The 27959-nt window shown below is 44.3% G+C and overlaps 1 protein-coding gene across 1 annotated transcript in view; it reads right to left on the bottom strand.

Annotated features, from left to right (window-relative positions):
* Positions 1–27959, bottom strand: part of CACNA1E (calcium voltage-gated channel subunit alpha1 E) — a 470804-nt gene that overhangs the window by 154354 nt on the left and 288491 nt on the right. Inside the window, exon 9 of the mRNA XM_075997040.1 lies at positions 6966–7069. Within this exon, the coding sequence (XP_075853155.1) occupies positions 6966–7069 (104 nt within the window). The remainder of the gene's footprint in view (positions 1–6965; positions 7070–27959) is intronic.

Here is a 27959-nt window from a genome sequence, read left to right on the forward strand (position 1 = left end):
TACTGAATGAAGAAAAGTTGGGAACATTCCCACTCAGACCTGGAACAAGACAAGGATGCCCACTGTCACCACTATATTCAACATAGTCCTGGAAGTCCTAGCCAGAGCAATCAGGCAAGGAAAAGGAAATTAAGGGTATCCAAATGGGGAAAGAGGAGGTCAAACAATCATTCTATGCTAATGATACGATCTTATATCTAGAAAGCCCCAGCTGATGATATGATCTTATATCTAAAAAACCCCAAAGATTCCACCAAGAGACTCCTAGAATTGGTAAATAAAATCAGCAAAGTCTCAGGCTACAAAATCAATGTACAAAAATCATTAGCATTCCTACAAACCAGCAACAGTCAAGCTGAGAATCAAGTCAAAGACTCAATACCTCTCACAATAGCTACAAAGAAAATGAAACACCTATGAATATATTTAACCATGGAGGTAAAAGATCTCTACAGAGAGAACTACAAATCACTGAGGAACAAAATTGCAGATGATGTAAACAAATGTAAAAACATATAATGCTCATGGATCGACAGAATCAACATTGTTAAAATGTCCATAGTACCCAAAGTGATTTACAGATTCAACGCAATCCCTGTCAAAATACCAAAGTAATTTTTCACAGATCTAGAAAAAATAATTCTATGCTTCATTTGGAACCAGAAAAAACCCAGATAGCCAAACCAACTTTAAACAAAAGCAACAGTCTGGAGGCATCACTTTACCAGACTTTATGCTCTACTACAAGGCTATAGTAACCAAAACAGCATGCTATTGGCACAAAAATAGATACATCGACCAATAGAAGACAACAGAAAACCCAGATATAAAACCATCCACATTTTACCATTTTATCTTTGACAAAGTAGACCACAACAGACATTGGGGGAAATAATCCCTATTCAATAAATCGTGCTGGGAAAATTGGATAGCTACATGTAGAAGATTGAAACAGGATCCATCTCTCTCACCACTCACAAAAATTAATTTAAGATGGATAACAGACTTAAATCTACAACATGGAAGTATAAGAATACTAGAAGAAAATGTTGGAAAACTCTTCCAGATATTGGCCCAGGCAAAGAATTTATGTAGAAGACCCTGAGGGCAATCACAGCAACAGCAAAAATAAATGAGACTTGATTAAATTAAAAAAGCTTCAGCACAGCTAAGGAAACAAACAACAAAGCAAATACACAACCTACAGAATAGGAGAAAATATTCACATGCTATCCATTTGATAAAGAGCTAATAACTAGAATCTGCAAATAATGCAAACAAATCAGCAAGAAAAAATAAACAAACCACCCCATTAAAATGTGGGCAAAAGACATGTCTTCTTCAAAAGAAGACAGACTAACGACCAATAAACATGAAAAAATGTTCAACGTGACTAATCCTCAGGGAAATGTGAATCAAAACCACAATAAGATATCACCTAACCCCAACAAGAATACCTTTATCAAGAATTCCCAAAACAATAGATGCTGGTGTAGATGCAGAGAGAAAGGAACAATTATACGTTATTGGTAGTACTGCAAACTAGTGCAACCTTTATGGAAAATGGCATGGAAATTCCTCAAAGAGCTAAAAGTAGACCTATCACTTGATTCAGCAATCTTTTTTACCCAAAGGAAAAAAAGTCATTTTATCAAAAAGACACTTGCACTACAATGTTTATTGCAGCACAATTCATAATCGCAAAGATGTGGAATCAACCCAAGTGCCCATCAATTCATGTGTGGATTAATAAAATATGGTAAATGTATACCATGGAATACTACTCAGCCATAAAAAGTGAATTAATACCTTTTGCAACAATCTGGATGGAACTGGAAACCATTCTCCTAAGTCTTGCAAGAATGGAAAAACAAACACCAAACACCACATGGACTCACTATTAAATTGGAACTAACCAACACTCATGTGCACAGATGGAAGTAAGACTCTAGGGATATCATGAAGGTGGGAGAGGGAGGAGGGGATGGGTGAAGAGGGGATAGGTGAAATTATACCTAACGGGTATAATGGACACTATCTGGGTGATGAGTACACTTACAACTTTGACTCAAGCACTACAAAAGCAATCCATGTAACCAAATCATTTGTACCCCCATAATATTCTGAAATTTTTTAAAAAGTGAAAAGATACATAAGAAATTTATTCATATTATAAAAGACTTGGAAATTAGAAAAATCAGCAATAGCCCCAATACCTCAATCACAATCACTATTATTATTTTGGTGTGTTTTCTTTCTTGTATTAAAATACATTTTAAAACATGAAAAAAAAATCATTCAGCTGTAGAAAAATATTTTCTTTCTTTCTATCCTTATTCTACAAGCAAGCTCTTTTCTACTTTTAAATTTTTTTTTTTTTACTTTAACTTTTTGGTTAAAAACCAACACATACACATTAGCCTAGGTCTATACAGAGTCAGGATCATCAATATCACTGTCTTCTACTTCCACATCTTGTCTCATTGAAAGGTTTTGGGGGACAATAACCATTCATGGATCTGTCAGTCTCCTAGGATAACAATTCCTTCTTCTGGAACATCTTCTAAAGGACCTGCCTGAGCCTGTTTTACAGTGAACTCTTTTTTTTTAATAAATAGGAGTACATTTCAAAACAACAATAAAAAGTGTAGTATAGTAATTACATAAACCAGAAATATAGTCATCTATCATCATCAAGCATTATGTCCTGTACATAACTGTATATGCTATACTTTATGCGACTGGCAGTGCAGGTTTGTTTACACCAACATCACCACAAACGTGATTAATGCATTGTGCTACAATGCACAATAATATACATCAAGGATGTATACTGAATACAATAATATACATCAAGGAATATACTTTAAATTTATATACTTTAAAGTATTATACTTTAAAGTAAATATACTTTAAATTTTTTCTTACAGATAATGTTTTTAGACCACTATGCCATCCCATTCAAATATGAGCTAGATGCTCTCCAGGCCCCTGACAGCTATCATCGTAGACTTCCCTTCATCCTGGGAACCAATCTCCCTGCTTCCTTCCTCCACTGAATCTTTTATTTCAATAAGTATCATGGTTTTTTTTCTTTCTTTAATTACTTCCATATTTTTGGTGATTCACATTCTCCGGTAACTTTTTCAGAAAGGGTATCTAAAAATAGGTATATTCCATCATTTAAAATAATTGGTATTTGGGCTAGGTATAAAATTCTATCTTGGAAATTATTCTCCTTCCAAAAATTTTAGGAACTTGGTTACTATTTTTCAATGTTGCCACTGACAAGTCCAATGCTATCCCAATTCCTGGTTCTTTGTAGGTAAACTCTAACCCTTTCCAATTGCTGGACATTTTCAGATATTCTTTACTCTGATGTTCTGAAATTGCATGACGATTAACCTTTGTGTGGCCCCTTTTCATTATTTATGTTTAGTGTGCAGTGGGCATTTTCGTTATTAATGAATTAAACTCATTTTTTCCCTTTTATCTCCATGCCCACTTTCTATCTCCCTGATACAAACTATCATTACATTAAATGTGTATCTTTTATTTGAATATATTTTTACAAACTGTTTTGTATAAATGTATTTTTAAGTAAATAACATATCACATTGTTTCCTTCTTGTTTCCACTAGACTCTATGTTCTTAAGATATTCTACATTTGATGTATGCATGGTGTTTGTTGCTCCATGCTACATAGTATGCCATAGCATGCACCCAACATTTTACCTATCTAATCTCCCAGTTACGGATACCCAGGTTATCTCCAACTTCCCACTGCCATGAAACAACGTTGGAAAGAACATCCTTGCACATGTCTCAACACTTAATCTGAAAATGTTAATCTTTTGGTTCAGAGAACATTTCTTATGTTTTTCTTTGTTAATTTCTTCCTTTCCATTTCACTGCATTCTTCATGGAACTCCTATTATAATAGGAGTAAAATGCTGGACCAATCCTATTATTATTTTTTTTGGGGGGGGTTCTACTTTCTAGGTGATTTTTTCAACTTTATATTTCAACCATTTATTTTATTGCATTTTTACATTTCATTTTTCATTAATGTAAATTTACTTTAATTACATTTGACATTAATTTCCAAGAGCTCTTCTTAACCTCTAAATTTTTTATAGTAATTCATTATTCTTTAGATGGAATTACTTCTCTTCCATCTATGCTAATACCAAAAATAGTTTTTTAAAAGTTTCTTCTGCTCCTTGCATTTTTCATATTCAATGACGTTCCTTTTTCTATTTGTTATTTTGTTTTTGGCCTTTTGTGTTGGGCATTTCCTCCAATGCTGATGATCCTTAGCTGTGTGTTCATATTTAAGAGCAAGGCACAGCAGCTTATTGGAAACTCTGTACACATGTTTGGAGCTCAGGAAATGGTGAGTGCAGTGGGTTGGATAGAGGCCCCCCAGAAAGACATATTCATGTCCTAAGTCCTAGAACCTGTGAATGTGACCTTACTTAGAAAAAAAGATCTTTGCTGATGTAATTAAGTTAAGGATCTTCAGATGAAGAGATCATCCTGGATTATCTAGGTGACCCTAAATCCAATGACAAAGGTCCTCATAAGAGCAAGGCAGAGGGAGATTACACAGAAGGAAGCCGAAGAGACAACACGAGCACAGTACAAAGGCAAAGGCAGAGGTTCGAGTGATGTGGCTATAAGCCAAGGATTGCCTGGCACCACCAGAAGCTGGAAGAGGAAGGAAATAAATTCTCCCCTAGAGCCCTTGGAAGACGCATGACCCTGATAGATTCTGGACTTCTCTCCTCCAGAACTGTGACAGAATAATGTTTCTCTGAGTTTCAAGACACCCAGTGTGTGGTCATTTGTTTGTGGCAGCCATAGAACATTACTATAGTGAGCCCCACTGAGGGCGATGGGGTGGGAACTTGATTCTCCGATCTCCCCACCATATCTTAAGTCTTTTAAGACAGATTGTGTCCCCAGAGGAATCCGCTAAACTCCTACCAGATGGCCATATTTCTAAGAGTCAAGTGGTAGAAGGGGGCTGGAGTATTGGCATTCAGTTTGTATACTTTCATTTGACCCTCCTGTTTTTGCTACATTATCAATCCCATCCTCAGGTTTATCTGATGTTACCATTCCAAGTGTCTCTGATTCAGCCTCTACAGCTGTGGTCCCCAACCCCTGGGCTGACTGGTACCTGTCTGTGGCCTGTTAGGAACTGGGCCACACAGCAGGAGGTGAGCAGCAGGTGATGAAGCTTCATCTGTATTTACAGCTGCTCCACCTTGCTCACATCACCACATAAGCTCTGCCTCTGGGCAGGTCAGCAATGGCATTAGGCAATAGATTCTCATAGGAGCAAAAACTCTACCGTAAACAGCGCATGCAAGAGATCTAGGTTGCAAACTCCTTTTGAGAACCTAATGCCCAGTGGTCTGCGGTGGAGCTGAGGCGGTGATGCTAGGGCTGGGGAGCGGCTGCAAATACAGATTATCATTAGCAGAGAGGTTTGACTGCACAATAAACGTAATGTGCTTGAATCATCCTGAAACCATCCCTGCGCACCCAGGTCCATGGAAAAACTGTCTTCCATGAAACTGGTGCCAAAAAGGTTGGGGACTGCTGTTGTCAGAGATTCAGTCTCCTAACTTTTGCTGGGGTAGGGGTTGAGTGGAGCAGATACCTGTCAGCATTGCCTGGAGGTTGAGATCTGAGGAAGCAAGAGGGCATCTAATGTTCCTTACAAAGCCTTTCAAACAATCCTCTTGATTTCAGCAACACGCATATTCCAGCTCTCAGACCTAACAGGTGTCTCTAGTTCCCCCGGATACTTTCTAGGGCTCTGCTGGACAATCGGCTCGTTCTTCCCTGGCATTCTCCCTTGAGGTTTCCCTACCGCTGTGTCACTTCCATTTTCTTTCTTCGGAAATGTGGTTGGCATCACTCATCTGTTGTCATCTCTCTTGTCCTCCCCTCCCTTGTCCCGTGACCTTCCTAAAATGTTTTTCCTGTGTCAGTGAAGTTTCAAGAAATGACCAACTGGGTTTAATCTGCCACATTCAAATAGGAACACTACCTGATAAACTTTCATTTGAAGAACTTATGCCACTCTGACAAGAAATTAAGTTCAGTTTTGCTTAGAAAAATGTAAAAATATATCTTTGTCTTAGCCATCCTAAAATGTGACATAATCTCTTCACACTCCATAACAAGTCCCATTTCTTCATCTTTGCGTATGGTGTCATGTTCCTCTTCCTGAAAATTTCACTCTCATATATTCTGTGTTATCCTATTATGTATTTTATGTCCTGAGCAAAATCCTAATCCTTCATGAAACCATCTCCAATGAATTCAGACTACATAGATTTGTCCTTTCCTCAAAACAAAGTATTTTATCTTATATTAGTCATTTAAAAAATTATATTTCCTGTTTCAAGTGTTTATGTTGTCTCTTTAGCAAAACATGTTTCCTAAAGGGAAGAATCATTCCTTTGTGTGCTCCTTGCAATGCTAACCATGGTATTGGACAGTGAGTGATTGCAAATTGGTTTAAGCTAATTCAAGCCACAAATACAAGACTTGGTGCCCAGTATAAGAATAAGAATCATTTGAGAGAAAGCTTGTATCTTATTCAATTTTATATCCCTGACAACCAGCACAGCATTTGACATGGAAGGTTTATGGCTGTTGAGTTACCAAATGAAAGGATGGATGGTTAAGTGAACTCTCACTCGATACTGCGTTCAGTGTTGTGCTGACATTAAGATTCTTTAATTCCTAAGAATAATAAAGATGATTAGAATGACGGCTCACGACTGCATTCCCAGCATCTAGAAGAGCATTTGGCACATAGGGGCTGCTCGGCAAATGTCTTCTAAATGGAGGCTAAATGAACGAATCTGCCATGAGTCAGGAGGCATTAGCTTACAGTTAGCAGTCAGCAGAGAAGTTAAGAAGAAAGAAACATCTGGCTTACCCGGAAAGCACTCCCAGGACTAGGTTGAGAACAAAGAAGGATCCAATGATGATGAGGGGGATGAAGTACAGCCAATTCCAAGTGGCTCCTAAGGCATCATTGGTCTGAAAGAAAGAAAAATAGCCCCTTATTACTTAAAGCCATCTGCCAGAAGCAAGGCAGTTCCTGGAGCTTTACACATAGTGCAACATAACGGCGCAGTGTAACACAGCTGAATGCTGTCTCCCCCACTCCCACTTCGGTATCATTGTGGGTTAACTCATGATCTCCCACATACACAGTGATGGACACTCTATCAGCTTCACCGCAATACCCCGAGTTGGAATAGTCTAACACCCTCACTTAACTGATGAGAAAACTAAACACAGAAAGCTCAAATACTTTTCTCTCATGCAAACAATCACTGGTTTTGCTATGTTTGGTGATGTAGGTTCCAAGCCTCTGCACTCTAAATTGGACAAATTCTCAAAAAGACAAAGGCAGGCTGTGGCCGTCACTCCATCCCATGGATGTTGGCAAAGGCCTTGATAGAGCTGCTTGGAATAAATGAGGGTTGTCCACATGCTGCACAGCCCCTGCCCTGGGCTCTGGTTGGCTTTCTTCCATCACAGTGCAGTTCTATGGGGCTGGCCTGGGCCCGGCCCCAGCAAGGCTATGGACGGAACAAGGGATAAATCTAGATTTGAAGAGTGATTAATTGTTCTCTATCTAATGCTAACACACAGTGAACTAAAAAGTACATAGAAATCCATATTCTGAATTCTTATAGCACAAATTGGAGGCAAGTCCTTTGAATAATCGGGGATTGAGGAAGGATTACACCACACACCTTAGGCAAAAGCAACAACTCTTGGCAGGATGTCTTACTAGGACCTTGAAACAGAGGTTGGGGGCATTTTAAGGCATCTTCCCTAATGCTTGTGCCTTTCAACCAACAGTTCTCAAGCTTTCCCTGGAGTTTCCCTCCCCATGATAGCACCTTCAAGTCTTTGCAAACAGTCTCCCTGAATTGTAGGTCACCTGTGCAGGGCTTTCAATCCCCTCGCCTGGACACTACCACCTCGCACACAAATTTTAATACCCATTTGAAACGCACAATACTGTATCCCCAATTCCTTGGGGAAACAAGGCATAAGTCAAATGCCATGCCTATAATTCACGTGCTACATTAGTAAAATCAAGTCCATCACTGAGAATTTCCATGGTAAAGTGTTTCTCATCTCTGCAACTTACCCTTCTCTCATTTACTACTGAACTTTGAAAATGTATTTTGATTCATTGTCTTCATGCCTCCTGTGGACTTCTATGACATTCTACCTTGTTTTCTTCCGAAATGATCTCATTTTCTCTCTGCCTCCCATTCAAGTATGTCAGTCCACAGAACACAGCCTCCTAGTGAGCATGGAAGCTATCACTGCATAGTAGAGTCACTCATTCAAAATAGCTTCTAAGGCAGGGGTCCTCAAACTTTTACAACAGGGGCCAGTTCACTGTCCCTCAGACAGTTGGAGGGCCGTTGGAGAGTGTGGCGCACATTCCACACATGCGTGCTGTGGGCCCTGGTCAAGTCATCTGCTAAGCAGGACAGGCAGCAGCAGCAAAAACACCTGGCTGGCTGGATAAATCTCCTTGGCGGGCTGCATGTGGCCCACGGGCTGTAGTTTGAGGACACCTGTTCTAAGGCAACCTCCTTTCACCAAACTTCTGTCTTTTGTCTTGTCCCTACACTGTTGAGAGAGAGATGACTGTACCTGAAGCAGAATAAAAAGTTAAAAATAAACAACATAAAAGTCACTCTCTGAACTGGATGGGACAAAGGCAGGACTGGCCAATTTCAGCATGTAAGATCTGGCTCTTTTGGTCTGATCGGGTCTGGTCAGTTACGTGCAAATAGGGAAGATGTGGGCCAGACCTCAGGGAAAACTGCTCCTGATTATTAGAAGAAAGATGAAGAACTAGATGTCAAGTGCCATGGACGGTTTTAATGGACAAAGGACACCACTTTTCTGAGATAGTTGAGATTTGAGCCTTCTGTGGGCTGAAGGATAAATTTTGTGATCATTGTGTTGCTAGTCCTATCTTTATTGGTGATTATAAATCAAACCTTCTGTAAGACTGGTTAGCTCCAATGGTTCACCAGTGGGGCCCCAGATTAACAGGCCTTATTCACTCCATGACTTAGCCAGCACCCTCTTAGCGCTTCCTGGCAGCAAGAACTGAGTTTACACCCAGCACCCAGATCAGGGCTCCGTCGCCAATTCACATTAGTCAGTATCAGCAATGGCCACGATGAACATGATGAAATGATGACTGTTAAGGTATTTTTGGTCTCAGAAATAACTGAGCTACAGTTTGAAGATGGCTCAGAGCAATTTCACTCTGGTGACTGTTTGCGAGGGATGCTGCAGAGTGAAGAGGGTGCCCAAAATCGTGTTCTTCTCATGGCTGGTGATCTGTAAGATGTTAATGTGTTCTGTTGGAAAATGGGCTTCTGTAACCAAAGAAAACTTGGGAAACAGCAAATTATATTTTTTTCTTAGCCTGTGAGAAGCACTGCAAAAAAGGAATGGTATTTACTTGGTTGATTCCAGCATTTCATAAACTTCCTTGATTAAGGAATCCTTTTAAAAAAATCTATTAACACATCGAGGAATACAGCCTATGAGAAGTGGGGATAAGTGGACTCCCCTCATTGGTCTGGAGTCTGGCATGTGTTTCCCAATTCTATAAAATGCCAGTGATGAAGAGTAGCTTTTTTTATTCAGTGCTTTGTGAGAATGTCTTGGTTTTGGTTTAACCTGTATTAAGGCAGGAATGTTAACTGTCTGCTCGCTTCTAAACATGGCACTTCACGAGGGGTCTGGCACACACAGACGTTCAACTAATCAAGACGTGGCCACAGTTTTACTAAGATGATTCTCTGGTTAAAAACATACCAATACAATTCACTCAGCCTCCTCTCAATCTGTGGAGCTTTCTCTGAATTGCACAAAGGCCAGTGTTGGGCCGACTGGATGGACAAACAGGAGGGAGGAGAAAAGAAGGAGCAAAAGAGCTGCTGGGAAGATAGGAGCACTGGCAGCACTGTGCCCTGGGGGTCAAGATGACTGACAGCTTAAAAGTTTTCTCTGGAGAACACAGCTTGACACCCCCCACCCCTCCCCCAGATCATTCACAAACCTCCACACCTTGCCCCTCCCCCTCCCTGCAGTTTCACTCTGCCTGGCCGGGTGGCCTCCCCACCACTCCCATGCTTGTCCACAGGGCAGTGACACACCCAGCAGGACAGGGGAACCTCCCTCAGCAGGAAGTGGGCAAGCAGGGGACTCCACGCTTCCCTCCTCCTGATCTCCAGACTCGGTCTCGAGCCCAGAATGTGTAGACTGCCAAGACGCACTCTTTCTGATACTGATCAGGGCTTCAATTTCCTTCTGATTCATAATTAAAACCTTAAGATTGTCCAGCACAGGAGAGGTAACTACCAAAGTGTCCTCTGAGATTAAAAAAAGGAGCAACTGACAATCCTGAAGGCAGCGAGTGCCCCATGCCATGCAAAGCGGGGCCGGGAAGAAGTTGTCAGGTCACCACAGAGCTGCACGTTAGTCCCATAGCGGGAGGGGGACAAGGGAGGGCTGCCTGTGTCATTCCCTCTCCACTGTACCCTGCTCCCATTTCTGTGACACAGTCTCGGTTCTCACAAGCTGCTTTCATGTAGGACTGTTGCATTTTATCCTCCCCAGCGACCCTTCCTTCGGGAACACGGGACAGCCGTGCTGAGGACTCTAGCAAGGTGCTGGGACAACACGTTCTGCAGGATTCTGGCCCCAGGACAGTCTCCCAGTGGAAACCGCACAGCCCTGACCCCCACTGTGGAGGAGCTACGGGTAAGTTCGGCACCTCCTCCCCAGCAAAGGACGCTGCCCAGAGAGCGAGACTGCGCCAGCCTCTTCCTTCCACTCCTACCGTGGGACACCTGCCATGTGCCAGGCGCCACAGAAGAGTGCTTCTCTTAGGGTCCTTGTCCTCGTATTTAAGGCGCAGATGCACCTCCCGTCCCCCCACACCTTCCTCGCCCAGCCCTTCCCCTGGGCTGCCACGCGGCTGCTCTCCATCTCTCTCACCTGCCGATCCCCGGAGTGACACGCATGCTCACGTGCGCCCGACAGGGTGATGACAGAGAAAGCAGCTCGGGGGTGGCAGCCCACCTGCGCAGGAGGGCCCCGCGGGTACCAGCCCTGACATCGTGGGAATGTGTTCCTTTGGGAACCTGCCCGAGAGGGGGTGGCGAGCTCACCCACTCCCTGAGTAAACAGCACACATGGCAATTATCACATTAATCTCCGGGGGCCTGGGGGGTGCTAGAAGGGGGGGTGGGAGGAGCAGGATGAGAGAGAGGAAGGTGGGGATGAAGAGAACAAGAGGAAAGTGACCCCACAGTGCTGAGCTGAGGCTGTGCAGGTTGGGCCTGGACCCACTCTTGGAGACGGGTGTCCAGCAGGGTCCCATAGGGCTCCATGGAAACACGTTGCAGGGCCCTCATGCATGTGTCCCTGTCACAGAGCTGCTCCGACCCGGAGACTGAACTGCCCGTGACTGAGTGGGAAGGCCGAGTGTACTGGAACCGGGAAGGAGGAGGACACTCATTCTATGGTCCTTCCAGAAACAAAGGGTCTCTGGGGCACACCCACTTTCCATGCTGCAGGCGGACCCTGCTGGCAAGATCCCGGCTGGCCAACAGCAGGGCTCCTCACCAGGGCGCTCCTGGCATTGGGGACGGGTAATTCTGTTGTGGGGCTGTCCTCCTGCTGGGCGTTGGCAGCACTGCTGGCCTCTCCCCACTGGCTCCCCCTAGCTGTGACAACCAAGAACGTCTCCAGAATCGCCAAGTGTCCAGGGGAGCAACATGGCTTTGGGCTGAGAATCGCTGGACTCAAAGCTCCCTCTCAAGGAGAGATCTCTGGCTTCATTCATTATTAACTGAGCTCAGGTCAGGAGATGGTTGGAGCAGCCAGCCTAGGCTAAGGAAAAGGCCGGCCATTTCTCCCCGCTGGCACGGGCTGTCAGTGACTGTCACTGACTGTCACTGACAGTGCTGCAGTGCCTTAGTCCAGCTCCAAAAAGGCCTCGAGAAGTAACTTACTCTTTGGACATTTCACTGCCTATCCTTTCCCTTCTCTTGCCCGTGGGAAAGGCAGCAGAAGCGGTCTGGCAGAGAGAAGTTGTGGAGAAAGACAGCACAGCGCTCCGCCACCCCACCGACCAGCAGCCGCACGGTGCTGGTGAGACCAGGGGCAGGAGCCCAGGCCAGGAAGCTGCAGGGACAAACAGGGCCACCACCACTGGCCCTGGGCAGATGGGGATCGATGAGTTAGTGGAAACCCACTCACACTCCTGGGAAGACGACTCCAGAGTAAACAGCAGGTGCCACATAGGCTGTCGTGGCCGGGTCCGTGCAATGGAGCACCTCAAAACTGGCACGGCTCTGGGCCCTGCTGTGCTTAAAATCGTTTTGGTCACCCTGGATCTGGTTTGCTGTCTAAAAAAATAATAAAATAAAATCTTTTGGGTTGAATCTTAATAATTCCAATATCAATGCCGATGTGATCTTGATCTTGTCCCCTCCCTTTCTGAACTCTGACCCCAGAAGCCCAACAGGAAGATGACAGGTCCTTTAAAGAGGGTCACCTTGTAATGGTTGCAGCTGGATTTGGGTAACAACAGGGTTCAATATTCTATTCTCTCTACTTTCGTGTGTGCTTGAAAATTTCTATAATAAAAGGTTTTAAATTTTTTTACAAAATAAAATTAGTTTATTTAAATAGGTCTGGGCCATGGGTGAATTTTAAGACAAACCCTTTCATAGTCAAAACAGTGAAAAATAGTGATGATTATGGGAGAAGGGGGGTAGAAATGATTTTTTAACAACTTTTTATAACTTTTGTGTACTTTGCAACTTTCCTACAGTAATTAAGTGTTAATGGTTAGAAAACAACAAAGATTACTAGAGAAAATGAAAAAGAAGGTCCCCTGCCACCATAGCCCAGGGGTCCCTCCTGGGCCGAGGCAGTTGGCCCATGCAGAGCTTCCCAGGCTGGGGCTGTATCACCGGGGAGGGCGGAGGCAAGTACGTCGCTCCCCAGTTCAATGAGTGGCTCTGGCACCACCACAATATGCAGATTTGCCAAACTAGGTGAAATTAAGAAGGAATTAAAGAAAATGCACCGTGGTGATCAGCTAAAGCACATCACCCCTTCACTCCTGCTACAGAGCTTGCTGATGAGGGACTTGATGCCCGTGCTTTAAAAAGGGACAAGCTCCAGAAACGGCCCTGAGAATGAGAGGTGAGCTGCATCTCAGAAGGGGCAAAGGGTCCAAGAAGCTCCATTTATCCTCTACTGCTGTGGTCCCCAAAACCCAGGCCATGGCCCGGGAACAGGCAGTGCATCACGGCCTGAGCTCTGTACCCCACCCCACGCCCCACAACACCCCATCCCACCTCTGTCCATGCAAAAATTGTCTTCCATGAAATTGGGCCCTGGTTGCCAAAAAGGATGGGGACCACTGCGTTTGGTGTGGGGTCCACCTTGTTCCAGAAACGACATGCTAGACAATACCAGGGTAACTGGTCTTCAACCAGCCCCTCCCTGGGTTCCCGCCATACCTTGTGGTTGTCAGGGATCAGTCCTCTGGTCACCATCATATACTGCTTTTCCAGTGGTCCCCTCTCCACACCCACTAAATAATCACTATCCTCCACTCAGTCTAGTATTCAGAGTACTCTCACCTTCAGGCTCTGGAAAGAAGCAGAGCATCTTGCACAAACCCCTCATTGTACAGATGAAGACCCAGGTTTAAAAGCTAAGTGATTGCCAAAAGGTACTCCAGTGCTTGGTTACAGAGGCAGAGCTAGAATGAGGGACTTCTGATGTCCAATGCGCTCCTCATGGCCCTTCTGTTCTAGCTACCCTATGGCACTTAACTACACACAGCCCTGTTCCCGCTGACGTTGTATGGAATCAGTCCAGTCTCATCATCCCCATTGGAAGGTACCCAAGGTAGAAAACCATGACTGTCTCCCACTCCCTCTGAAGGTTAAGATCACCCAAGTCAAGACCTAAGAGCTCTGCCATTTAATGAAAGAAGGAGAAAAACTGATAATGTCATGCAAGGCTGTAGCGCCACCTGGACTTGACATAGGAGGAGGATTCAAATTGGCCAAGAAACAGAGGAAGACATTCCGAGGAGAGGGAAAGGTGGAAAGGTAAGGCCACAAAGTGCTGCTATTGGTGGCAGCAAGAGGGAACTATCGGGTCATGGAGGGCCCTGAATGGTGGCTTCTCTTGTGTGGACTTGCTCAGTCCCCAGGAGCTCTGCCTTCTTTCCTCTCTCTCCTGTCCCCTCGCTCCACCAAACCATGAGTCCCCTCATACTTGAAAACACCGGTATGCATCTACTAGGCTTTCCCTAAGCACACGCTACTTCTCTCCAGAATTCCCCGGCAGCTGGGCACACCCTGTAGCAGCATACATAGTCATTCGCCACTTTGGAGTGAGTCCTCTGCACGAGATGAATGAGACAGGAAACAGTTCTCAAGGGCTTTGGTATCCGTAAGAAGGCTAAGGCATGAGTACAAATGCCTATGATAGAAAACAGAACATTGCGTGCTGCACTTAGGCATTTATTTGCTCTTGTTTACAGACCTCCTTTAGATGTGTTCTGTCACTTTTACATATTGGTCCTCTCTTCCCATTAGGGCTGAATGTTCTCAAAGACGGAACTGCATCTTTTACTTCTGTGTTCGTTCCACCAATACTTAGCATATTACTCTACAAACAGAAGATCCTCAATGATGTTGTTGACTAATAGGAGATTATAACCTGCTGGCATTCTTGTACTTCACAAGCCTATACGAGTTTCCTTCTCTGGAAATAAATATGTCACCCGTAAAATGTCATCTCTGTTGACATACGGCAAGTACGCTTTAGTTAACTCAAATATTGAGCACAGCATACAGGAATAGACACTCGAGAAAAAAAAAAAGCTTCAGATAATCATTTTTCTTGGCTTTCATTCCTTCCTCAATGGATTCTGAGCAGAAGGTGAATTCATTTATCATTGAACCTCCCTGTTTTAATTAATGATTGTGTATCAAACACTATGTAAGGCTGGTTAGCCCAGTTGGTTTCCTGAAGAAGCCCCAGGAAAATTAGTTTCATTTATTTTGTGGCCACAGGAAACACTCTTACTCCTTAATAAGAACAGCTTGAAAACAAGGAACCGTGGCTTGTAAGTCTTTGTATCTCCCAAACCCAAGACAGCGTCCCTGGAAAACATGCTCAATCAATCTGCCTGGGTGTTGACGTGGCGCTAATGAAATCCCCAGTCCTGTTGCCTGTTTATCTACTCGAGGGGACGTGTGAGGCTCTGCAAGACGGCCCACTGGCTCAGCGGTTCCCAGCACGCTGGGCAACAGGTGTGCACAAGATGTCACTCCCCTCACCGCTCACGGCCACCCGCAGACTCAGGGGCAGTCAATAGCCCCCAGGCTGGTCAACTCCACTTGAGACTGGCTTCATCTCGTTACCCCAATGCCGTGTAGGTGTTTGTAGGAATCGCTGTGCCAGACGACCATCTGTCAGGGACACGGAGGGGCATTCCTCCCTGGAGTAGGCGCCCACGTCAGACGACATGTGTGGGGCCCCTTCCCACTCAGACTCCATTTTCAACACTTTGCTTCTCTGTCTCATGGACTCCAGTCCTCAGGTTCCAGTTTTACTGCTGCCCGACCCCCTTCTCTTTCCTCACCTCTTGATTTTACTGTCTCATTCACTCTGCTGCTGCACCCTTGGGAGTCCACCGTGGTTCTCTTTGCCCTAAGATACACAAAGCTCATGCCAACTGAGCCTGCCCATTGGTTTGGGGCATGACAAGGTTGAGACAGGACACAGATAATAAGACAATCAAGTCATTTCCCCAGTCTGAGAAGTGTTAGAAAGAATCCCTTTCTACATTTACCGGTCTTTGCACACTTTTCTTTGCTACACACTAGGGTGGGATGTACTAAGGTCAATGAAGATGGCTGAGCGACACGAGAACACACATAAGCTGCTGGAGGGCACAGCCAACCTGAACCCGGGCAGAACTCTCTCTGAAAGTACTAAGACAACTTGATTAAAACATCTTCATCTCAGCATTTGCCTCTCCACTTAGATACTAAGAGTCCATGGAGAGAACAACTACTATGGCTTCCACCTGCTAAGCATCTACTCAAGGCTAGAGAGTGAACCAAGTGCATAGCAAACATTAATCTTCATGACCTCATGTGAGAGACGTGCTATTGCAATTTTTTCATGTTAAAAACCAACAAACAACACTATAACCCAGGTTCAGAAAGGCTGGGGGAATTGCCCAAGGTCCCACAATGAGTATATTGTAAAGTCAGAATCCATACCCAGGATGGATCTTTTCTCAAGACACTACGTTGTATGGCCTGGGGTGAGAGGTGGAGGGAAAGATAGAAATAACAATGTTGTTTTAACTTGGAACATATTTGAGAACAGAGCTATGCGGATGCTGGTATATTTACAACAGCAATGCCAGCAGAGAAAATAGTCTAATTTCATATTATGATCCTATCCAAACGCTGTATTGTTTCAACTTCTTTGATGTTTATATCCCAACTTAGCCGTTTCTTCTCTGCCCTAGGTGTCTGATAAGGGTTGGCAGACTGACACAGCAAATTCCCTGGCTAGTTTTATGACAGCCATTCCGCTGGCAGGGAGATCTTGTAAAGTGGGGCAAGTGACAGCCAAGCCATAGCTGGTTTCATTCTTCAGAGCTGGGGAGCTAACCAACACATTGCTAACCAACACACTTTGTCCTGTTTCTCCCCTGCTTCATATCCTGCAATGGCTGCCCCTGCCAAATCCCCTCCCATGCCTGACCCAGCGTGGTGTTTTATTAGCTCCTCTCTCCAGCCCCTGCCACCTGTACATCAAGTCACACAGCCACACCCAGCTTCTTACCATTCCCTGTGTGGCACGTTCTTTCCTATCTCTATGATTTATGCTCACATTGTCCCCACTGCCTAGAATGCCTTCCCCACCTGTCCTTCTGAAAAGCCTCCACTCAAACCCTGACTCAATGTTACCTTTGCTAAAAACCTCCCCAGAGTCAGTCCCTCTCGCTGCCTGCACTGAGTTCCACCATGCCACTTAGCTGCACACAGTAATCACCGTGGGCTGGTATGTTGGGGTCTTCCACAGACTGGACGCCCCTCGAAACAAGCAGCAGGTTTGATTTGTCCTTGTATCTGCCCCAGAACCCAACTTAACTCTCAGTAGATGCTCAGCAAGTGTTTGTTGAATGAATAAATGAGTAAGTTAATAAGCTGAATGCACAGCTCTGATTAAATCAGAGGCAAGCAGAAGGGAGAAGAAAAAGGTGATTAGAAAGAGATTTCCCAAAGAGTTAATTAAATGGGTAGGGGTTTTATTTTTTCATCACTAACAGGGCAGAGCTAGAAAGTGAGCAGAGGGAGTTTATCAGGGATTATTACTTAATAAGTCTTTCCCCCCCATCTTGTCACAAAGAACGTCTAATCCTCTCTAGAAGAAGAAAGCTCTATCACTCTCATCGCTGATGAGCTCAGGAAAAGATTAGAAGACAACTGGTAGACTCTGCCTTCTCTAGCTACAGTCTCAGCTGTGAAGCTGGGTCTGGGAGGTAGAAAAGGCAGACGTGACTCAACAGGAATGGGGACCGTGGCTCCTGTAGAGTCCCCGAGGTTAAGGGAACTTGCCCTGATTTCAGAATAACAAGGGGAAACCACCTCTCTGAGGGATGGGGCGTATGAGAGAGGGGAGAGGGCAGCCTCTTTGGAGAGGCATCAGAACACACAGCCTCCCGCCAGACACCCGGTTAATGCTGATGGCACCTGCTCTACGGCGTTGGGGACTGTAGGTGGCCCTGGTTCTCTAGACATGAGGGTGCCCACGGCTAAGCTGGAAAGGCTCACACCCCAGCCTGAGGCCTCTGCCCTCTTCAGCCAGGAGTCCTTAAACCCAATCCTGACAGTCCCCCCTTGCTCCCTCAAAAAAAAAAATTCACTGTCAACACCCTGATTGCCCAGCTAGTGCTGCTTCCTTGGACTGGGGCTTGAGGGGTTCGCAGGTCTACTTTGGGATCCTCTAATCCCCACATTTGGGCTCAGCCCCCCCATCTATCCTTTTGGCTAAATCCTGGACATTTTAATCTGGAGGGTATCAATTTCTCTAGGCCAATTCTGTGATATTCAGCAGCAGGTCAAAATATATTAGCTATAAAAGTCAACATTTGGGGGAGTAATTAGTACATATGCTTTGCTTGCATTAGCACGTTTAGTCTTCTGAACAATCCCTTAAGGCGGAAACAGTAACCTTTTTCTCTGCTGAGGAAACTGAGGAACAGAGTGGCTGAGTAACCCACCTGAGGTTGCACAGAGAGTGATAGGTCAGGACTACAGTCCTGGCAGTCTGACTCCAGCACTCTCACCCAATACACCCTGTGCATGGTAAAGTACCTGAAATATACTAAAATCTGACGTTTGTGGAGGATTTATTATTATTATTTAAATAGGTTAGGCTCAGTTACCCTTAATCAACCTTTGGAAAGGAAAGAAAAATGAATAAGTCATCATTATCTATATTCATCTCATCTAAATATTTTACTTGCTGTGAGCAAGGAGACTGTTGCCTATTTTTAAACTTCTTTTATTATTTGCAGGTTATTATAAAATTTATCACACCATGTAATAATTAGTTATTATCTGTCTCCTGTACAAATCTATGAACTCAGAGGACAAGGTTTTATGTTTCTCTGGATAGCAAGTACCAAGCACAGTTTGACACTGAATAGATGCTCAATACACATCTGTTGTGTGAATGGATGGACACACTAATCAAATAATTTAACATCGAAATGCAAAAGAATATTCCAGCTGCAACTCAAACTGGGTACACATGGTCTCGAGCAGTGGTTCTCAGAGGGTGACCCCCAGACCCACAGCATCGGCATTTTAGGGGAACTTGCTAGAAATGCACATTCTTGGTCCCAATGCAGATTCCAGATCAGAACTCTAGGTGAAGCTCAGCAATTTACGTTTTAACAAGCTCTTCAGGTGATGCCTGAGAAAATTTGGGAACTACTAGTCTAGGGGGAAAAAGATGAAAGAAAATCAGTCAGCCATGGCCTTAGTTGCTATGGTGGTGTATCCAGGAGTTAAAAGAGAGACAGAGAGAGATCTGAGGAAGGAGAGGCTCGAGGTTGAGTGGGGAGGAGGAAGGATGACAGAGGCTGAGGGGAGATGGGAAGGGAAGAGAAGAGGAGTGGGTGAGGAGGAGATTGATTCACCTCGCAATTGCCTTCAAATGAAATGGGTTCATGATCTCAGCTGCGTGTTGCCATAGCAACAGGTACAGCCCCTCCGCCACCCCCTCTCCGGGATGACCAGGCATCAGACACACCTGCGTCACGTCCTGAACCCTGCAGAAGGACTGACATTTCAGTGAGTTGGAAAAGCAGAGAGGAAAGCTTACTGGGGAATCTCCCCACACCGGCTCTGTCCCTTGTGCTGGGTTCCCGGAAAGGCTGCTTCAGGGTGCAAAGGAAGGAGGGAGCCGTTCAGTCTCCACAGGTGGCGGGGACACCTGGCTGGAAGCCTGCATGGAGCGGCTGGGGTCCGTCCTCTGCACCCTGGGTCACACCCTAACACAGTCTGGCCGGGATGGCGTGACTGCCTGGTGGCCTCACGGAGGGAAGGGATGGCCGGCTTAGATGGAAAGGGAGCGAGCCCAGGCCAGCAGCAGTGTTAGAGGCCAAGGAAGGCACAATGAGGCAGGGTTCAGAGGTCAGGGAAGGATTATTCTGGAAGCCAGATGAAGGGCACTACGTGAACAGAACTCACATAGAAATTCGAGCTCAAAGACTGTGCCGGGAGAACCCAGGCTCCCCACTCAGTGGCTAATGAGGAGCAGGAGGCTCACAGTGCTGTCACTGCCCTTTGCTGGGGACGGCTGGAGCTTCCAGGGCACCCGCCAGCCGAGCGCGCATCTAATTGGCCTCGGGATAAAGACAAGATGGGGCTGCGGGACTGCGACACAGAGCTGAGCAAGACGCACAATGCTCCATACGTTTGATAGAAATAACTTCGTAAAAGCAAAGCGACTTTACAGCCAATTAGACATTAAAAGTAAGATATAATTGCTGTTGCTATGTTTGTTTCCAAGAAGAACTGTGTTATGATTAGACTAACAGGCTAGCGCTAGAATTCTGAGCAAACTGCACGGAGGCTTAGTCTCGCTCTCTCGCTTCTTGAAAGAGGGAAGCAAATGAGGAACAACTGAATCGAACCCTGGCTATGTTTGGTATTATCTGCCCTCAGAAATCTTTATGTAGGCTTTAACCCTTTTTTAGGGGGCAGGGAGAATATGCTGAGCAATTCCTCATACCTGAGAAATTTAAATCTCATGATGATCCAATGAAGTCCTCACTAGTACTCCCATTTCACAGATGAGGAAAACTGAGCTCAGAGACATCAAGTAGCATGTAAGTAGTAAAATAAGAGCTAGGATTCAAACCTACCTAGCCTATTCTGCCTGATTTGGTCAAGACTATGCTCACTGACCCACAACAAGCGATACGACTCTGTCCCCAGTAACGGAATGGGGAGAGCATGGGTGGACCATAAATGACCCAAGGGCTGTGATGCCTTCTCCATCCAGAACTGGTCTCTCTCTCTAGACAGGTTATCTCTGTGGGACACTGTAGTCTCATGGGAAAACCCTGGCCTCACCTCTTCCTTCTCAGTTCTGCCACATTGGGCAGATCACTTAAACTCTCTGTGCCTGCTTCTCAATTTGCACGGAGGGAATGATGATCCCTCCCATGGAACAGCGCTGCGAAGACCAGGTAAGAAGTACAGTCTGATGGTCAGACCCCCCTCAGCATGCCATGTATTAGTGACTTTAGGCAATCACTTCTCTAGCCCTCAATTGTCCCTGCTCTAACATGTATGGATTGGAAAGAGTGCAGCTAGAACATTCAGCTCAAGGGCCGGCAAGCAGAAACATCCATAAAGCATTAGCTGTGGTGGTAAGAATGAGTCCGAGTACCTGGAGCGGACACTGTGCCTCTCCACCCAGGTCCCTCTTCGGGGCAGACACTTGCATTGCCCAGCTGCTGCAAACATGCGCCGCTCACGGCCACACCCCTTCCTTGGAACTGCCCTCGCCTCTATCTGAGATGCCTCAGCACGGGCACCCAGCCCTGGTGGCTCGAGGCAGCCTCTCCTCTGTGCAGCGGCGGCTCTTTCCCATCCTCCAAAGCACACCTCCACACGACACGTTCTGCATACAATTCTGTGCAGAGCTGACTTCCAAGGAAACCAATCTCAGACTGTACCTATATCTTAGGGGGCATTCAATAAAGAGTAATTGTTAACAGTAATAATAGTCTTCGAAATCAAAAGACTATGATATTGTATATGAAACGCCTGGTAGCTTTATAAAAATGTTGGCTGGGCTATACGTTCTTTGAGGAAATGGATTATGCCTTAAATGTCTTTATGTTTCCTCCCAGCACCCTGCGGATAGCAGATGCTCTAGAAAGAAGCATCTTTGTCTTACACAGACTATATTTTCATTCAGCCCAGGATCAAATCAATCTACACGGGTCCAGGGGGTACAAATTTCATTTCCACAACGTTGACACACGTGGCTAATAACTGGAGCACACAGAGGCTCAGCAATAAGGAACTTTATAAATGAAATCCCTCTGACACAGTAACTTTGTAAAAATGGGCCACTCAAATCACACCCGGAAGTAGGTTATATATGGGTTACTGTTAATAATTCCTTTAATATTAAATATTAAACAAAGCTCCCATCTGTAAAGACAGGTGTTGCTGACCTGATCTCCAGCATCCGGTGAAAGGCAAGCCCCCCCAGGGGACAGCCAGTCCCCGCAGAGTCTCCTTCCACATACCCCCCACCCAGGTGACACAGAAAGCCAGTGGCCACTGTTGGAATAGAAGCTGGCTCCCTTACTCCCAAACCTGTATTCTTGGGTTACTCAATACCTGCCCATAACTGGCTTCTCTGGTAATGTGGGCATAAAAGAAAAGAGGAAATGCACAAACATTGCTCTCCAACGTGAAGAAACAGCTTAGCTCCCCGCTCCTGCTGTCCCCAGTGGTCTCTCTGCACAGGCTACAGGGCGGAGAGAAGTGGGGAAAAGATGTCTCACATGAAGAATGAAGAGCTGTCTACACTGCACCAGCCTGTTCAGTTCAAGGTGAATCTGGTTCAGTCTGGAGTCCTTGGGCCTATGCTGGGATGGACAGATCTGGTGCTGTTACTCTGGTCTCCTGAACTCAATACACTGACCAAAATCCCCCCAAAGGCTGAGTTCTAATGGGGTCTTGAGCTCCTCTGGAAACCTGAGGTGATCCTGGTCTCCCTGGGCTTGTGGCGCCCTAGGACAGGCCACATGGATCACGTGTCTCCCAGAAAGCCCAGCCAGATTTATCAATCTGGACAAGCAGCCAAACCAAGGGTTCCTCAACTCTCAACTTTCAGCTTGCAATGAGGGAATAAAATGGGCATTTTCATAGGTGAGCTCTCAGTCTGGTTTCCTGGAAACCGAGGCCCTATCTCCTCTTCCTCCTCCTCTTCTTCCCTCAAGTGCCCCAGGGTTTAATTCACACTGAGGAGCATCCTCCCACTGAGGGCCCAGGCTAGCCCCATGGCCCAGCCCCACTGCTCAGCACCCCTCCGTCCGGGAGGGCAATCCCTGGCACTGCCCTGGAGCCCTGGACACACTCCAGGACCTCTCTAGGGACTGAGCCCCGCCTCTGCCCACAGCCTCCTGCCATGGAGCAAGTGTTAGAGGACGCCCACGCAGGTAGCTTCAGATCCAGCCAGGGAGATTGGAAACTGCAGGGATTCAAGGCTTAGCAAATGATATATAGACAGACATGCACACATATAAAACAGGCCTTTAGAGAGGGGAATAGGATCTCAGGGCTTGAGTGGCCCTACAAGACTTTCTCAAAAGAAGTCAGCCTGGGACCTGAAACATTAGAGCTTTTCCTAGAGTAAGGCCATCTCAGCCACAGGTCCCCAACATCAGCACACAGGCAGGGCTGCAGGGCTACCTATGATCACCTAATTAACTGAGGACCGTGGCCCTGGCTGGCAGCTCTGCCACCCTGGACACCAGGTTGAGAACGCTCCCCTACTCTGCAGCTGTGCAGTGGCAGGCCAGGTTGGTTTGTTCTTAGAGAGTAGGCCTTCAAAGAGCCCTACCTGGCTGAGGGTGACAAACCAGGGCTCCTGGCACCCAGGCCCTCCAGCTGCGGAAGAGCAATTCCAGAAGGTGCTGAGCCCACCTGGCCTGGGAGAAATTAGGTCAGGGTCAGAAAAATAACACTTGGGAGGAAAGCAGGGCTCAAAGCAAGCTCACATGGAAAACCTGGTACTTAGTAGGCAGTTGATAAATGTTTTCTTTTTAAATAATAACCAAGGTAATAAATAAATGAATGAATATTAGGTCCAGGGTAGGGGGGTTAATTACACTGTTTTGTCCTATGCATCACCTGGCATCATGGAATTGTTTTCTAGCAGTTTGAACAACATTGTGGCCAGACAGTGGGAGAAAAAGTGTTAAGCACTTAATTTTATTTGTAAAATTTTAAATTATATGTATTTTAAAAATATATTCGGAATAAATAACCAAATAATACAAAGAAGTACAAAGTAAAAGTTTAGTTTTCTCTCACCCTCCCTCAATTCCCAGCCGGCTGTTGTAAGGTTTAAGGCTCCATGTGTACACTTCCCACCTATCTGCACACATATTCAAATGACACAAACTTACAGACAGCATTTTGCTGTTTACTTTTAAAAATGGGATCATACTATACACATTACTCTGTAACTTGCTTTTCTTATTTAAAAACACATTATAAATGTGCCTCTGAGACAAACACATAGATCTGATTCATTAAAATAAACACATACACACACACAGAAAGCCACAGCTAGAGAACCACGTTGGGGCCCTGGAAACCGAGGCCCTATCTCCTCCCGCTCCTCTTCCTTCAAGTGCGCCTGGGTTTGCTTCATGCTGAGGAGCATCCCCCTGCTGAGGGCCCACTGACCTCCCCACCAGTGTTGGCAAATCTGATGAATAAAAAATGGGTCCCATTTATTGCTTTAATTTGCATTTTTCTGAGTTTTAGCACCATTTCAGCTGTTTATTAGCCATATGTATTTCATTTTCTTTGATTTGCTTACTCACACCCTCTGACTATGTGGTTATTTGTCTTTTTCTTATAAATTTATACAGGCTTTTTGTATGTTACTTATATTAGAACTTTGTTTCATATGTTATTTTTCTCAGTCTATCAATTATCTTTTGACATTACTTACGGTATCCTTTATATAAAAAAATACAGATTTTTGTATGGTAATCATTCTTAATATTGCTGAGTCAAATGCTAGAGTTCCCACTAGAAATGAAAATGTTGTATTCATACACGCCAACAACAGTCAAGCTGAGAACCAAATTAAAGACTCGATACCTTTCATAACAGCAATGAAGAAAATAAAATACCTAGAAATATATTTAACTAAAGAGGTAAAAGACCTTTACAGGGAAAACTATGAAACACTGAGGAAAGAAATAGCAGAGGACATAAACAGGTAGAAATCCATACCATGCTCATGGATCAGCAGAATCAACATCATTAAAATGCCTATACTACCCAAAGTTATCTACATATTCAATGCAATTCCTATTAAAATACCAATATCATTTTCCCAGATCTAGAAAAAATAATTCTATGCTTCATATGGATCCAGAGAAGACCTCAAATAGTCAAAGAAACCTTAATCAAAAAGAACAAATAGGAAGACATTAATTTACCAGACTTCAAGCTATACTACAAGGCTATAGTAACCAAAATAGCATGATACTGTCATAAGAACAGAGACATAGACCAATGGAACAGAACTGAGACTCTTGATATAAAACCATCCTCATATAGCCATCTGATCTTTGACAAAGCAGACAAAAATATACACTGGGGAGAAGAATCCCTATTTACTACATGGTACTGGGAAAACTGGATAGCCACATGTAGAAGACTGAAACAGGATCTGCATTTCTCACAAAAATCAAATCACAATGGATAACAGATTTAAACCTAAGGCATGAAACCATAAGAATTATAAAAGAAAATGCTGGAAAACTTACATACCTCAGCCTAGGAAAAAATTTATGAATGAAAAGACCCCAAAGGCTTCACAGCAACAACAACAAAAAATAAGTGGGACCTGATCAAATTAAAAACCTTCTGCACAGCCAAGGAAACAATCAATAGAGTGAACAGACAACTTACAGAATGGGAGAAAATATTTGCATGCTATATATTCAATACAGGGCTGGTAACCAGAATCTATAAAAAACTCAGGAAAATCAACAAGAAAAATTCAAACAACCCTATTAAAAAGTGAGCAAGGGACAGGAAAAGAAACTTTTCAAAAGAAGATAGATTAATGGCCAACAAACATATGAAAAAAATGCTTGACATCTTTAATCATCAGGGAAATGCAAATCAAAACCACAATGAGATATTACCTAACACCAGTGAGAATGGCTTTTATCAAAAGGTCTCAAAACAACAAATGTTGGCATGGATGCAGAGAGATAGGAACACTCAAACACTGCTGGTGGGACTGTAAACTAGTACAACCCTTACGGAAAGTAGTATGGAGATACCTCAAAGAACTAAAAGTAGAACTATCATTTGATCTAGCAACCCCACTACTGGGTATATACCCAAAGGAAAAAAAAACATTCTATAATAAAGACATTTGCACTCGAATGTTTATAGCAGCACAATTCACAATTGCAAAGATGTGGGAACAAGCCAAGCACCCGTCAATATATGACTGGATTAATAAAATGTGGTATATATGTATACTATGGAGTTCTACTCAGTCATAAAAACAATGGTGAACTAGCACCTCTTGTATTATCCTGAATGGAGCTGGAGTCCATTCTTCTAAATGAAGTATCATAAGAATGGAAAAATAAACACCACATGTACTCACCATCAAATTGGCACTAATCCATCAACACTTATGTGCACATATGGAAGTAACATTCATCAGGTGTTGCAGGTGGGAGTGGGGAGGAGGGCATGGGTAAATTCACACCTAATGGGTGCTGTGAGTGCTATCTGGGGAATGGGTATGCTTGTAGCTTTGCTCAGGTGGTACAAAGACAATTCATGTGACGAGAGCATTTGTACACCGTAATATTCTGAAATACATAAAAGAATGTTCATGCTCTTTTCCCTCTCAATTTTATTTGAGAGTGCTTTGCTTCGTGACTATAGACTGAACTTCCAGATTGAAGTAAGACAAATCTTATTACAGAAACTCCATAGATATATTTGACAGAAAAGTTGGGGGAAAAATCATAGCGAAATAACTCCTCCCTAACTATAATGTGCCAAACTTTTCACTACTACTCACCCCACGTAGAAGGCTAAGCAGAGACCATCAACTGCTCAGCTGCTTGTTCCAACATTGAAACTACTCCAAGTTCTTCTAGCCAGCTGATCCCAATCACATCTCTGATCCTGGTCTGGTCTGGTCTGGGTGACATCACCCACGCAAGCTCCTCCTCATGTATCTGAGCCCTTTGGCACTCACCTCAAGCCACACCTGCCCTGGGCACCCTTCCCCCACCTCCCTGGACAGAGGGGCTTCTGTGCTCTCATGGGCTTTTCTGCATTCCTGGGATGGGCACTCACCACCTAGTAAGGTGATCATTTACCTGCCATGCTTATTTATATTCCAAACACCTGTCACTGTGCCTGACATGTAGTATTTGCTCCTTAAGTATAATAGTTGTTGAAAGCAAGCAAAGAAAAAAAGCAAGAAAATCTAGAAAGAGGCACTAAAATCTAAACCTGAATGCTAGCAGTTAACTGCCAACTCACAATCAATCAGGAATGAATGTTGAACATTGCCGAAATTACAGGGTAAGTTAATGAAGAAGAAAAAAAAGATTCCATTTACAAAAAGCTGATTGACACAAATTTCGAGAACATGCCTGGCTCCTAAAGAAAGGCCTGCCTACACTTCAGAGTTGCTGGGCTGCCACTCTCCAGCTACGATCTCTCACTCTGGGACAAGTGGGTTTTGGTCAAGGGTAAAGCCTAAATATTCCTTTTTCAGACTCTTAATGAGTTGTGGAATGATCACTATCATTCAGCCTTAACTGCAGCCAATTTTCTCTGAGTTAATCTTGACATCAACACCTCACCTAAAAGACTTTTTCTATGATAAAAAAAAAAAGTGATTCATATGATAGCATTCACACTTCAAACTCACATCTTCCAGAAGTGACATAATTTTGAATCGAGTATAAGACTACAAAGAAGGACACTGGCAATGAGCTCCTAGGAGAAAGAATTTCTATTTTCTAATAGAATAACAATAATCTGGTTGCACAGAGTCCTTCTTTAGAAATAAAGCCACTGTATTCACTGTAAGTGCTATGGACATTTACTCCCCACCTTGGTCTCGTATACTCCCGGAGAGTGAGTTTTCCATCCCCAGAGATGTGCTGAAGAATCTAAGAATCCCCCAGTGATCACTGCAAGCTCAGGAGCTGGAAACATGCATCTGCAATAAGACAGTGAGGTTTTCCCAGCACAGGGTTCCAAGGTTATTGACATTGGCCAGTCACCTGAAGGACACACAGCCCATCTCAACATCTCATCACCTTCAACAGCTTCTTGGTTATTATTTTCTCTTTTAAAAAATATTTAACTAATCCCATTATTAAAAACTCCAGCTTAAAGCATTACAGAATATTTATAATGACCTTAAATGTGAATTTCACAATACAGAAATAATTAATTACTACATTTTAAGGCTAAAA

This window comes from Microcebus murinus, chromosome 23 (assembly GCF_040939455.1).
Source record: "Microcebus murinus isolate Inina chromosome 23, M.murinus_Inina_mat1.0, whole genome shotgun sequence".
Classification (NCBI taxonomy): Eukaryota; Metazoa; Chordata; class Mammalia; order Primates; family Cheirogaleidae; genus Microcebus; species Microcebus murinus.